Source organism: Podarcis melisellensis, assembly GCF_964234715.1.
Source record: "Podarcis melisellensis genome assembly, chromosome: 8".
Lineage (NCBI taxonomy): Eukaryota > Metazoa > Chordata > Lepidosauria > Squamata > Lacertidae > Podarcis > Podarcis melisellensis.
The window spans coordinates 7,391,644-7,406,387 of record NC_138540.1 but is presented as its reverse complement, the minus strand read 5'-3'; the positions used below and the strand labels follow the sequence as shown (position 1 = coordinate 7,406,387).

At 51.2% G+C, this 14,744-nt stretch overlaps 1 protein-coding gene across 1 annotated transcript in view; it reads left to right on the top strand.

Annotated features, from left to right (window-relative positions):
* The window catches only part of NPC1L1 (NPC1 like intracellular cholesterol transporter 1), a 34,159-nt gene that overhangs the window by 4,693 nt on the left and 14,722 nt on the right, over positions 1 to 14,744 (top strand). Inside the window, exons 3-10 of the mRNA XM_081922944.1 lie at positions 3,897 to 3,997; positions 5,938 to 6,110; positions 7,909 to 8,037; positions 8,365 to 8,547; positions 9,831 to 9,945; positions 11,940 to 12,067; positions 12,220 to 12,357; positions 13,420 to 13,509. Of these exons, the coding sequence (XP_081779070.1) occupies positions 3,897 to 3,997; positions 5,938 to 6,110; positions 7,909 to 8,037; positions 8,365 to 8,547; positions 9,831 to 9,945; positions 11,940 to 12,067; positions 12,220 to 12,357; positions 13,420 to 13,509 (1,057 nt within the window). The remainder of the gene's footprint in view (positions 1 to 3,896; positions 3,998 to 5,937; positions 6,111 to 7,908; positions 8,038 to 8,364; positions 8,548 to 9,830; positions 9,946 to 11,939; positions 12,068 to 12,219; positions 12,358 to 13,419; positions 13,510 to 14,744) is intronic.

Below are 14,744 nucleotides of genomic sequence, written 5' to 3'. Positions count from 1 at the left end.
TTTTTAGAGGAGGAAAACAAGAAAAAAAATATTCTAAACAAAACAGTGGATATATGATTTTTGTGGCTCATGCTGTGGCCACAGACATGTGATCTGACGGTGAGTTTGGGGTAGCCCAATGCAAAAATCCTGAGGATCCATGTGGATCCATGCTTTGAAACCACATTTTTGCACCACTGAGGCCCCAGGCAACAGTGGGTGCGTGATTTTTTTGGTGCAAGCTGTAGCCGTGGACATGTTATGCGATCTGATGGTGAATTTGGGGTGACCCAGTGCAAAACTCCTGAGGATCCATGTGGATCCGTGCTTTGTAACCACGTTTTAAGTGGGGAGGGAAGGAAAAACACTCAAGGGACAAGGAGCACGCGTGGGGTGTGTGGAGAAAGGATGCTGCTAATAATGCAGAAGTTGGGTATAAGGGGAGAAGGCTCCTCCTTTGCTCCTTTAAAGAAAGCAGGTTCTGCTTCTCTCTCACCTTCCCGGCTTAGCGAGCTGAAAAACTTTGCTGCTATTTAGCGAGCAGAGTGGGGAGGAGAGAGGGACAGAGAGCCTGCTTGCTTTAAAGGAGCCAACTGGACAGTGGCCGCTTACACTCGTGTAAGCAGCTCCTCTCCTCTCCTGCTTTGCTCCTTTAAAGCAAGCAGGCTTTCTGTCCCTCTCTCCTCCCCACTCAGCGGCTCTTCTCCCGCTTTGCTGTGTCAAAGCGAGCCACGGAGGAGGGAAGGAAGGGGAACCAGGGATCCTCTGCTCACGACTGCAACAGATCCCCCCGCCATCCGTAGGCATTCGCTCCATAACACGCACAGACATTTCCCCTTACTTTCTAGGAGGAAAAAAGTGAGTGTTATGGAGCAAAAAATATGGTACCTCCTGCGCCATCTTGGCACAGCCCTCGAGGCGGGAGGTGAGGCTGGGCCTTCCCGGGAGCCTGGTTTTGTTGGCAGCGCCCAGGGGTGGCCTTCAGAGTGGAGGGTTGGCAACCTCCTGCTGGCTCCGAGTCTCTGCTCATGCAGTCCAGCAACAGCAGAGTCCTTCCTCCCACAAGTGCCATTGCCCCTTTGCCTGTGGCTCAGGCTTAGAGCCCCTGATTGGCAAGTGGAAGGTCCTCTGTTCGTCCCAGCTTCATCTCTAGATAGGGTTGAGAAAGGCCTGGGAACCTGGAGAGCCGCTGCAAACTGAGGTTGACTGGGGGACGACGTTTTGGCTCTGTGGCCCCCACCCCTCCATGCCAACGTGGACAGGTGGTGAGACCAATCAGAACACAGCATGAAAATAGGGATGTCCTATTCCATAATAATGATATTCTCTTTTATACCCCACCCATTTGACTGGGTAGCTCCAGCCACTCTGGGCGGCTTCCAACACATATAAAACCATAAAGGTAAAGGGACCCCTGACCATTAGGTCCAGTCGTGCCCGACTCTGGGGTTGCGGCGCTCATCTCGCTTTATTGGCCGAGGGAGCCAGTGTACAGCTTCCGGGTCACGTGGCCAGCATAACAAAGCCACTTCTGGTGAACCAGAGCAGCGCATGTGTCAGAGCCACCCGTTGGTCCCAGCTCACAAGAGACCCAAGTCCAATCCAGTTTATTTACAAAAGTCTTTATTGAAGATCATTGCTCCTTTTACATTCCATCTCCGTGGCTCCACGTCTGTAACATTAGACCGCTGAAGTCCCCTCTGAATCCGTACCGCCCCTACACCAGTTTAAGAGGCTTGTGCTGGACCACCTCTTCCTCTCCTTCCTTTTCCGCAGGGTCTTTCTGCCCCCCTGGGTTCCCCCCCGCCGGGACTCGCCCGAGGCTGAATCCTCTGACGCCTCTGCCCCCCTCCTTCTCGCTTTGGGGCCGGGCTCCTCCCCAGGGCTCTCCTCACTTCCGCGCGCCTCCACATTTGAACTTGGCGCGCGTACATTGCTTCTGACCTTTCTCTCGACCGCTACACTGCTCCCGGTGCTACTCTCCGCCCCTTCTGGCAGAGCGTCCTGCTCCGATCTCCTCCCCCTGTCTCCTTCTTGCTCTGCTCCCTCTGACACACTGGTAACTCCACCCCCCTCACTCCGTTCCGGCTGAGAAGCCGGCTCCGGTGTCCAACTCCCACTGGGGGTTCTCCCTTCGCTCCCCTGCTCCTGACTGCTTCCCCCTTGGCCTCCCCTTGGTCTGACCAGGGGGGCCCCCTTTTGGGAGTCCTCTGACTCACTGGACAGACTCATGGACGACCTTTGGTCATCGTCATCCTCCTCCTCATCTCTCTGGGATTCTTCCCCCTCGCTCTCTGTCTCCTCCCCCATCTGCTCTTCTCTCCCTGAAACCCTGACAGCATGGAAACGCTGTTTACCTCCCCGCCGGAGCGGTACCTATTTATTTACTTGCATTTTGATGTGCTTTTCAACTGCTAGGTTGGCAGGAGCAGGGACCGAGCAACGGGAGCTCACCCCGTCATGGGGATTCGAACCACCGACCTTCTGATTGGCAAGTCCTAGGCTCTGTGGTTTAACCCACAGTGCTACCCGCGGCCCCTTTAAAAACATATGTGAACATTAAAAAACTTCCTTATACAAGCTGACTTCAGATATCTTCTGAAGGTTGTACAGTGGAACCTCAGTTTTCGAATGTAATCCGTTCCGGAAGACTGTCCGACTTCCGAAACATTCAAAAACTGAGGAGTAACTGGCGGTGGGCAAAATCCATTGAGAAAAAAAGAAAAACACGCAGCTGAAGCCGTCTGTTTTCCGAGGCACGTTCAAAAACGGAAGCAATTACAGGTACTTCCAGGTTTTTGGCGTCTGGCGTTCAAAATGTCTGGCTTCTGACACGCTCGAAAACTGAGGTTCCACTGTATAGTTACTTACCTCCTTGGCTCGGTGGTGGCGTAACTCCATAACCTCCAGCATTTCTCCAATGGAATAGGGACGTCCTAAGGAAAAGCGGGATATTCCGGGATTAAATGAGGAACTGGGATGATGGCTTCTGTAAATCTGGGACTAGCCCTGGGAAATAGGGTCTGGCGCAAAGCACCTTGCAAAGCACACAGGTGGTGCTGTGGGTTAAACCACAGAGCATAGGACTTGCTGATCAGAAGGTCAGTGGTTCGAATCCCTGCGACGGGGTGAGCCCCTGTTGCTTGGTCCCTGCTCCTGCCAACCTAGCAGTTCGAAAGCACGTCAAAGTGCAAGTAGATAAATAGGTACCACTCCAGCGGGAAGGTAAATGGCATTTCTGTGCGCTGCTCTGGTTCGCCAGAAGCGGCTTAGTCATGCTGGCCACATGACCCGGAAGCTGTACGCCAGCTCCCTCGGCCAATAAAACGAGATGAGTGCTGCAACCCCAGAGTCGGCCACGACTGGACCTAATGGTCAAGGGTACCTTTACCTTTAAGGAAAAGTGGGACATTCTGGGATCAAATGAGGAACTGGGATGATGGCTTCTGTAAATCCAGGACTGGCAATGGGAAACAGGGTCTGCCGCAAAGCACCTTGCAAGCCCCACATCTCCACCTCAGCCAGTGACCCTTCTTTTTTCAGACAGTGGCTGCTCAAGCGAGTTCCCTGTGTGTGCAGCTGATTCAGCAGGCTTTGGCCCTCCCATCCTTCAGCAGTTTAGGGCTCCTAGTTGTGCTCTGCCTGCTGCTTCTCTTCCCGCTCCACCTGCAATTTCAGGTGTGGGGCAAGTGACTGCATTTGGGGGGCCACAGCTGAACTCCTGGTGGGGCAATTTTGGCTTGTGGGCAGGAGGTTCTCCACGCCTGAAGCAGACAGGGCAGAGCTTGATGGGCCGGTTCTGGCAAAGGCAGCGTCCTCTGCTGTCCCTGCTGAACGAAGCGGCTCTTTTCCTCTGAAATCAGGAGGGTCCTTAACGCCGATTTCTCACTGGGCGCTCAATTCCTTTGCCTTCGCAGCTCACCTCTCTCTTTCCAAGACATCACTTCGCTGGAGCTGAGCTGCATGGCAGAGTACGGAGGGCCTGTCTTCCCTTTCCTGGCCGTGGGGGGGTATCCAGGTAAGAGGCATGCCCACCCCCTGGGAAGAAATAATTGGGTCTTTTCTTTTGGGTCATGCACAGATTGGGCTGTCCAGGCCGCAAGGGGCTGTGGTTATAAGTGGTATTTAGACATTTTTTAAGGTCGGTGCAAGGTGTGTGTGTACATGCACATGTGCTATTTTGGTACTGTGGCAACCACCACAGCTTACGTTTTTTTAAAAAAATGCTTTTTATTAACTTTTTGTTACAACACATAAACACACACACTAACATGTAAGGACAATTAAGAAACAAACTAAAAAGAAGAGAGCCAGTGTGGTGTAGTGGTTAAGAGCGGTGGACTCGTAATCTGGTGAACCGGGTTCGCTTCCCCGCTCCTCCACATGCAGCTGCTGGGTGACTTTGGGCCAGTCACACTTCTCTGAAGTCTCTCAGCCCCACTCACCTCACAGAGTGTTTGTTGTGGGGGAGGAAGGGAAAGGAGAATGTTAGCCGCTTTGAGACTCCTTCGGGTAGTGATAAAGCGGGATATCAAATCTAAACTCCTCCTCCTCCTCCTCCTCCTCCTTCTTCTTCTTCATATAAGCATAAATCCGTATGCTCTTGCACATTCTTATTCTTTTCTGGTATTACTTCTGTCCTCCTCAAAGCGGGTCATTTTCCTGTTTGTTAATCTGTTTCTTTCCCATTTCATCCTTCCTACCCTTCTCCATCTACTGTACTTAGTTATAGACCATATTGTGGTTTGCGAAAATTACTCAATGCAAGTCCAGGTTTTGATTTGAGGACACTGGTTTTTTTTTAAGGTAATCTCTATACACTCCCCCCACTTTTGGGAACCTTTGGTTAGACTGCCCCCTAATTGTATCCGTCAGTTTTGCCATGTCAAAATATTCAAATAGTCTGTCCTCCTACTCTTTTTTTGTTGGTACTATTTCACTTTTCCAATGTTTAGCTATTACTATTCTTGCTGCCATTGTTGCGTATAAGAATATGCTCTTATTTTCATTTGGGGTATCTGAATCTAATATGCCCAATAGGAAAGCTTCTGGTTTCTTTATAAAAAAGTTTGTTTAAATATATTCTTTCAACTCTTCACATACACCAAGTTCCACATTTCAACTTTGCAGGGCGTCAAGGACTTCCTTTTATCTATTCCGAATTTTCCAGCATTCAGCTGCATTGGACGTCCACAAGTTCTAGCACCACACCCATGCTCCTTTCTAAAAAAGAAAGAAAAAAGAAAGAAAATAACTTGTTCACATTTTTTCCTTTTTTTTCTTTCCCCCTTCCTTCCTTTTTTAGAAATGAGGGATGGGGGGGGGGGGAGAGAGAGAAAAAACACAAATGAAAATGAAAATAAAAGAAATTACATTTCTGCACATTTGTATCCAGATGTGTATCTTTATCCATCACCTAATATATTATGTATAAACTCATTCCAAGTACTGTAATAAAATAATAATAATAATAATAATAATAATAATAATAATAATAATAATAATAATTTATTATTTATACCCCACCCACCTGGCTGGGTTTCCCCAGCCATTCTGGGCGGCTTCCAACAAGAACACTAAAATACAACAACCTATTAAACATTGAAAGATTCCCTAAACAGGGCTGCCTTCAGATGTCTTCTAAAAGTTTGGTAGTTATTTTACTCTTTGACATCTGGTGGGAGGGCGTTCCACAGGGCGGGTGCCACCACCAAGAAGGCCCTCTATCATTATACTTATCCAAAGAGGAAATTCCTGAGGGCCTCAAGATGCCCCACCTAGTCAGGTACAGCAGTGGCACCTGAGGGGCCTGGCGAAAGCACCATACCTGTGGTTTGAGGGAGAAAGGGGGGGCTGTGTGTGAGGGAACTGTGGCTTTCGGGGGGGGGGTCTTGCAGCCTTGCGGATGTGCCACCCCCAACCTGCCTCTCTGTGACCTCCTTCTTCTCTGCCTGACAGAGGAGGAGTACTCGGAAGGCCAGGCCCTCATCCTGACATTCTCCTTGAACAACTTCCCTCCCAGTGACCCTCGATTTGACTTTGCCATGTTGTGGGAGAAGCAGTTCCTGGAGATCGTGCAGGAATTCCAGCGGAAACATGAAGACAGCTACACAGTCGCCTACATGGCAGAGGTGGGTGTTGCTACTGCCCCACCAGCGTCCCTACTGAGGACCCTCATTCCTCCCATTTGCCATTGGGGGCTGGGGCTACTGGCAGGGATCACCACACACCACTGCGGTCAGCGGTGCCCAACATCTGCCGGCCAGAACCAGCCCATTCCACTGACCAGTGGACCCCAGGTGTCCAGCCAGCCCTAAAGTGACCTGCTAGGCTGATTAAAAGGTAAAGGGACCTCTGACCATTAGGTCCAGTCGTGACCGACTCTGAGGTTGCTGTGCTCATCTCACTTTATTGGCCGAAGGAGCCGGCGTACAGCTTCCGGGTCATGTGGCCAGCATGACTAAGCCGCTTCTCGTGAACCAGAGCAGCGCACGGAAACGCCATTTACCTTCCCGCCACTGTGGTACCTATTTATCTACTTGCACTTTGAGGTGCTTTCGAACTGCTAGGTCGGCAGGAGCAGGGACCGAGCAATGGGAGCTCACCCTGTCGCGGGGATTCGAACCGCCGGCCTTCTGATCGGCAAGCCCTAGGCTCTGTGGTTTAACCCACAGCAGCACCCGCGTCCCAAGCTAGGCTGATTGGAGAGGGTTATATTCCATCCCCACTCCCCTCCTGTGCTGTGCCTACTTTATTCTTATTATTTTGGCCTCGCTGCCCAAATCAGTCAGGTCGGTGTTGGAGGAGAGGAGAAAAATTTTCCAGGACAGCCTGATGTTCATCATTTTTAAACTTTGGGATTTTTCAAGTAGTACAGTGGTACCTCGGGTTACAGACGCTTCAGGTTACAGACGCTTCAGGTTACAGACTCCGCTAACCCAGAAATAGTACCTCGGGTTAAGAACTTTACCTCAGGATGAGAACAGAAATCGCACGGCGGCTGCGGGAGGCCCCATTAGCTAAAGTGGTGCTTCAGGTTAAGAACAGTTTCAGGTTAAGAACGGACCTCCAGAACGAATTAAGTTCTTAACCCCAGATACCACTGTATGTCCCTCTCATTCCTGTGTGCCTGGAGAGCTTGAGCTGAGCGGGCACAGAATCAGGGGCATCTCTCGGGTGGTGCAAGGAATGAGAAGGGCTGGCCTGAGTTATGCGCTTTGACAGTGGCGTAGCGTGGGGTGCAGGGGGGGCTGGCCACACCGGGCGCAACATTTTGGGGGGCGCTCGCATCTCTCTGCCTCTACCTGGCTCACTCAGGGTTAGGGGGCGCAAATTACTTGCCTTGCCCCGGGTGCTGACAACCCACGCTACGCCACTGCGCTTTGAGTATCTTATGTGCCCGAGAAGCCAATGCTGAGCTGGCCTTTCCCATTGGTTGTCCTTCCCCCACTGCTTTTCCATGCTCAAGGTGCAGTATTCGAAACTCCCATTGTTTTGCGACAGGGAATTTCATTAGCACGAGCTCTGGGCGCAGTGCTGCCCCTGAGATTTCGGATTAAAACTGCAGAGTGGAAGGAAAGGAGGACTTTTTTCTGCCTCCCCACTTCCAGCTGCTCTCTGAAGACTGGAGAAGGGACCCTCTTAAGAATATTATGGAGGGCGTACAACGTAAATATACGGTAAATACATTTCAAGATAATGCATTAACAGTTACGGAACAGAGCACGATTGAACCAAAAAGTCATGCCTAATATCATTAGGGCAAACATCTCATGCTAATAAACACTAAAAACAATAAAATGCAAACATCCAAATAGCAGCAAAAGCAATATCTGCCCCCATCCGCCAGGAAGGGAGTGCGGAAGGCAGGTGGAAAGTCTTCCCTATAGACTCTAAGGCCCTCTTATTCCCCCCCAACAATACCTGCAGCGTTCACTGGAGGACGAGATCAACCGCACCACCTGGGAGGACCTCCCCATCTTTGCTGTCAGCTACCTGGTGATCTTTGTGTACATTGCACTGGCCTTGGGCGAGTACTCCAGCTGGAAGCGCATCCTGGTATGAAGGGGCTGCCCCACGGCAAGGCGGGTGGAGGTGGCCAGACCCAAGAGGAGGAGGAGGAGCGGGGGGGGGGACAGAGGAGCTCCAGTCCCTCCTGCAGCATCAAGGCTTCCAATACTTAAAGAGCAGCTGCTTTCCGAGTGCTTCAGGAGTTTGGTGCCACCACGGAGAGAGCCCTGCTCTTCTCCTGGACCCAGCACAACAACCGGAAGCGGCTTCATGCCTCTCTGGGTGTAGAAGCAGGTGCAAAGACTGGGCTTGCCTCCGTGCGTCTCTGTGCTGAGGAGCATCCTCTCGTCACCACGCCTTGCCTCATCTTTTCAGGTGGACTCCAAGGTGACGCTGGGCTTCGGAGGAATCCTGGTGGTCCTGGGGGCTGTGCTGTCGTCCCTGGGCTTCTACTCCTACATAGGGCTGCCCTCCTCCCTCATCATCATCGAGGTCGTCCCCTTCCTGGTGCTGGCGGTCGGTGCGGACAACATCTTCATCTTTGTGTTGGAGTACCAGGTGCGAGAAATGCCGGGAGGGGTGCCCTTGGCTCCCAAGGCTTGGCATGGCCAGAACAAAGGTGTTTTTGCTGCTTGAGCGGGAAGAGCAACGGAGGCTAAAGAGGCACAAACAGAGGCAGCCATGGGCCTGCTCTTGTTAGGCAGCAGCCACAGGCAACGGGGGCAAGAAGCGGCAAGCAGCATGCTGCTTGGGGGGCCAGATATTCCACCCCTACCAACTGTCCCCAGCCTGCTGCCCAAGGCAACTGCCTCACCCAGCCTCATGGGTAATAAATTTATAATAATAAAATAAATTTTATTTATATCCCGCCCTCCCCAGCCAAAGCCGGGCTCAGGGCAGCTAACAACAACAAAATAATACAACATTCTAAAATCAGTTCATTATAAAATTAATTCAAATCGAATCAATAGGGCTAGAGTTCTGTGAGGATTACCAAAGGAGGGGGTCAGACTGTGCCTTGGCCAAAGGCCTGGTGAAACAGCTCCGTCTTGCAGGTCCTGCAGAAAGATGTCAAGTCCTGCAGAACCCTAGTCTCTTGTGACAGAGCGTTCCACCAGATTGGGGCCACAGCTGAGAAAGCCCTGGCTCTGGTTGAGGCCAGCCTAACCTCTCTGTGGCCCAGGACCTCCAAGATGTTTTTGTTTGAAGAGCATAAGGTTCTCCGTGGGACATACCAGGAGAGGCGGTCCCGTAGGCAGTGGCGTAGCGTGGGTTGTCAGCACCCGGGGCAAGGCAAGTAATTTGCACCCCCTAACCCGTGGATTTGCGCCCCCTAACCCGTGGATTTGCGCCCCCTAACCCTAACCCCCAGATGTTGCGCCCGGTGCGGCCGGCCCCCCCTGCACCCCCCACGCTACGCCACTGCCCGTAGGTACGAGGGTCCTAGGCCATATAGGGCTTTAAAGGTTAAAACCAGCACCTTAAACCTGATCCTGTACTCCACCGGGAGCCAGTGCAGCTGGTATAGCACCGGGTGAATGTGATCTCACAGCGAGGACCCCGTAAGGAGTCTCGCCGCGGCATTCTGCACCCGCTGGAGTTTCTGGGTAGGCTGGTCCTGTCCGGAACAGAGCAGCTCCCCTACTTCAGGACTGCTGGGCCTTGGGGAAGGAGAAGGGGGGTCTAACAGAGCCCAGATTGCAGGGACACCTTTGCACACAGCTGAGGCCAGACCACCCCTGTTTGAGAACCCCGGAAGACACCTCGACTTCTCTGTCTTGCTGCTCTGTGGGTGAGGACCCCCCGTTTCTCAGACCCCCTTCCTCTGCCTCCCACTGCAGCGGTGTGAGCCCCGGCCTGGGGAGTCGACGGAGCAACACATCGGTCGGGTTTTGGGTGACGTGGCGCCCAGCATGCTCCTTTGCAGCCTCTCCGAAGTCATCTGCTTCTTCCTGGGTGAGCAAAGCCACTCCTTCTCCAAGGATGGAGTCGGGTACAAAACCCTGGTGGCCAAATGCAGCCAGGTTTGGGCAGAGAAGGGTGGCAGGGCTCTCGGGGCTCACCTAGATTTCTGCTCATCCTGCCACTTCTCTCCGGAAAAAGCCCATCTTTGCTTTTCAATCTCAGAGCAAATGTCAATCTGCAGGTTTTCTGCAGATGGATGTTTGCACTGATTCAGTGCTAAAGAGCAGGTTTTGCTGGGGAAAGAGCAGGGCTGATAGAAAACTGCATAGAATGTGGAAATGTGACGATCCCTCAGTTAAAGGTAAAGGGACCCCTGACCATTAGGTCCAGTCATGATCGACTCTGGGGTTGCGGCACTCATCTCGCTTTATTGGCCGAGGAAGCCGGCATACAGCTTCCGGGTCATGTGGCCAGCATGGCAAAGCTGCTTCTGGCAAACCAGAGCAGCGCACGGAAACGCCGTTTACCTTCCCGCTGGAGTGGTACCTATTTATCTACTTGCACTTGGACGTGCTTTTGAACTGCTAGGTTGGCAGGAGCAGGGACTGAGCAACGGGAGCTCACCCCGTCATGGGGATTCAAACCGCCGACCTTCTGATCGGCAAGTCCTAGGCTCTGTGGTTTAACCCACAGCGCCACCCGTGTCCCTCAGTTAGGCTTTGGGAAATGCCTGACTAATCTGATTTTGCAAAGCTTCGAGCCTGGGAGTCTCTAGAATGCAGAGCTGCTTTGTGGCCCTTTGACTGGCGGCAGCTGTCTAGCTGCATGGACAGAGACCGCAACTCAGGCTGTGATGGCGGCAGGACTGCTGAATGGGCCAGAGGCTTCCTTGTAGGGATGCCCTCATCCCAGCCTTGTGACAAGGCCTGCCTGCCTGGGAGTGAGCAGTCAAAGCTGCAAGGGGATTGGGGTCCTGAAAATCCAGGAGAACCCAATGTGGGCTCAGCCCTGAGAGATGAAAAGAAGAAAACAAGGCAGTGGCAGTAACCCAAAGCTTAAAGCTGATGCTGACTCACCCTGTGGCCAGAGAGTCCAGGAGGTCCACCCTGTGCCTTTTTTTCATGGACCTCCAATGGAGCTGAATGTTGGAAGATTCAGAAGAGGTAAAAGCTAGGACTTTCATGCAGTGCATAGCCAAACAGTGGGTCTCCCTCTCAAGGATGGAAGTGATGGCTCCCAATCTGGATGGAGGTAAAAGTGAATGAGATAAATTCATGGAGGAAGTGAGGGCTGTTGATGGCAACTGGCCAGGATGGCTCTGTTCTGCCTCCGCAGTCAGGGGCAGTGTTACGTACTGAGTTGAATAGGATCCAAAAGGCAGCAGTCTGATTGGTCCTAGAACAATAGGATTCAGAATGCAGCAGTCTGATTGGTCCTAGAACAATAGGATTCAGAATGCAGCAGTCTGATTGGTCCTAGAACAATAGGATCCAGAAGCAGCAGTCTGACTGGTCCTAGAACAATAGGATTCAGAATACAGCAGTCTGATTGGTCCTAGAACAATAGGATCCAGAAGCAGCAGTCCAATCAGACTGTCCTAGAACAATAGGATTCAGAATGCAGCAGTCTGATTGGTCCTAGAACAATAGGATCCAGAAGCAGCAGTCTGATTGGTCCACAGGAGCCACCCAATCCAGCTCCAGGTGGAAATGAATCCGTAACCTGATTGGCCTACAGGTGAATCCTGGAATTAGCCAATCACATGGGGCCCATTGTGTAAATAATGTATATAAAGCAGACATTGTGGGGGAACTTCCATTCCTCCTCGCCACTATGAGCTGAATAAAGAGCATGCAATCCACTCTCGACTCCGAGTGTATTCTGAATCCCAGTTACTGGAAGCCACAGTTGGGGGCAGGGCCCTCATGGGTTTCCCAATAGGGCAGCTCGTTGGCCACTGTGAGGGCAGGATAGACCTCTGCCTTTGGCCTGATCCAGCAGCCAGGATCTGCTGCTGGACCTTACGCCTCTCCTCCTGCTTCTAGGTGGCCTGTCGGAGATGCCGGCTGTCCGGACCTTTGCCTTGAACGCTGCCCTGGCCGTCCTCTTTGACTTCTTGCTCCAGGTGTCCATGTTTGTGGCCTTGCTGTCTCTGGATGCCCGCAGGCAGAAGGTGGGTGGGGCCTTTCTTTTAAAGTGGATTTTTGAGGCGGAAGGGTTTCCTTACTGACTGGGGTTGCAGGCTTCCACAACCACCCCTCCTCCTCCTCCTCCCCAGCCCCACACTCCAACGGGGTCCTCAGCTGGCGCCCCTTTTTCCCACAGGCCTCTCGCTTTGACCTGTGTTGCTGCGTCCAACTGGAGGAGAAGAGCCCAGAGAAGAAGCAAAGAAGCCTCCTCCGCACATTCATAGAACGCTTCTATGCTCCCTTCTTGCTCAACAGCTTCGTCCGGTTCATGGTGGTGAGTGCTGCTGGCTAGGTGGCAGAGGGTGGTCTTCTGGTGTGTGTGTGAATCCAAGGTGGAGAGCAGGCAAGGTGGCAAGAAGGAGGCAGGAGAGAACACAGGGTGCAGGGAGAAGAATCCTTCTTTCTGAGCCTTCTTAACCAACTCCCCCTCGGTGGCTGTTAGTCTTGGAAGCCATATCTAATATAATAATGATAATTTATTATTTATACCCCGCCCGTCTGACTGGGTCTCCCCAGCCACTCTGGGTGGCTTCCAACCAAATATCAGAAATAATACAGCGTCAGACATTAAAAACATCCCTAAACAGGGCCGCCTTCAGGTGTCTTTTAAAAGTAAAATAGTTGTTTATTGCCTTGACATTTGCTGGGAGGGCTTCCACAGGGCAGGTGCCACTACCGAGAAGGCCCTCTGCCTGGTTCCCTGTAACCTCACTTCTTGCAGGGAGGGAAGCACCAGGAGGCCCTCAGTGCTGGACCTCAGTGTCCGGGCAGAACGATGGGGGTGGAGACGCTCCTTCAGATATACTAGACCGAGGCCGTTTAGGGCTTTAAAGGTCAGCACCAACACTTTGAATTGTGCTCGGAAACGTACTGGGAGCCAATGCAGATCTTTCAGACTGGTGTTATGTGGTCCCGGCGGCCACTCCCAGTCACCAGTCTAGCTGCCGCTTTCTGGATTTATTGCAGTTTCCGAGTCACCTTCAAAGGTAGCCCCACGTAGAGCGTATTGCAGTAGTCCAAGCTATTGTAGTCCATATCTACCTCCTCCAGGATCAGAGGTGGGAGAGGGTGTGACTTGAAGGTCCAGGGGGGCCACCACTAAGCAGGCCGTGGTCAGGATGAGACACCACCTGGGAAGCCCACAGACCCACCCATGACGGGTGGAGTGAATGGAGAGAGGGGGAAAAATCCATCTAACACATAAAATAATGGCCTTCAGGTGAGACTTGTGTGCTTCCTGGGAGCCTCTAGTTGGTCCCTGGGCATTCTGAACTAGACACTTTGGCCTGATCCTGCTGCTTCACCTACAGAGACCTTCTTGTGTTCTTATCTTCAGATGCTGATCTTCATTTTCATGTTCTGCGCTGGAATCTTCCTGATGTTGCATGTTGAAGTGGGGCTTAATCAGGAGCTCGCCATGCCCACGGTAAGAGCTGGCTGGCTTGCTGGTCTTCTGGGGCAGTGATGATGATGGTTCCCCAAGGGGCTTCTCCACGAGGAAGTTCCTTCAGGGAACTTGAGGACTTGGCTGAGTCTGGGTGCGCTGCACCTTAACGAAGGGAGCTGCTTAATTCCACCTGGCTTCCTCCAGTAGCTTTGTTAATTAAATTATTTGCAGGATTTATAGCTCGCTCTTCATAGAATGTTTTCAGTCCCAGAGCAGGGGACGGAGTAATAAAAAGAAACAGAAAAACATGAATACAAAAAAAATGACAATATAAACAGGTCCAATGAGCAACAGTTCTATCGTACAGCAAGCAAGCAAAATGACGGCAACATTAAAAATAGTATTTCCTGTTTAATGAAGTATAAATATTTCATATCTTTATACATCTGTCTTACTTTACGCTCCATAGAGCGATTTAACTTCCCTCCTTCCCTTCCGAAGGTTTTCTTATTCCAGTCTCAAATCCACACTTCCTTAGTAATATCTAAGCCATGTCATAAGATTTATTTCAGTCCTGCTAACGCCTTCAAATTTCTACAGTTCTCACTCATACAATCCATAAATTTACTCCATTCTTTTTGGTACTTTGTTTACCCCTGATTGCGAATCCTGTGGGTCTGTTTTGCTAATTCCGCATATTCGACCATCATTGTCTGCCATTCCTTCACAGTTGGTAATTCCTGTGTTTTCCATTTTTGGGCTATCAAGATTCTGGCAGCAGTCGTAGCATACATGAATAATCTTTGATCTACTTTCTTAATATCTTCCCCCATCAAGCCTAGCAAAAAAGCTTCAGGCCTTTTGGGGAAAGTATATTTAAGCATCTTTTTTAATTCATTATAGATCAGTTCCCAATTTTCCCCCCTTCATTTTATCACATGTCCTAGGTGGTTCTTGTTATGTACTCACCCTGGGCCAGCAGGGGGATACTGTAGATAGTTATGCAAATGAAGGATCGAAAGTGACGTTCAGTGATTGGATAGTTTGTATGCAAATGAAGGATCGAAAAGTGACGTTCAGTGATTGGATAGTTTTAGAACGTTGCTACAGTTACATTGTACTGGAGCTCTATATAAGCAGGCTGACTGAGCTCCTCAGTTCAGTTCTGATCTGGCCTCTGAATAAAGAAGAGCTGTTTGAAGAATCGCTGTGTCGTCTGATATGTTCGTCCACAACTTAACAGTTCTTATGTTCTCATGCTCTGCTCTCCCCAG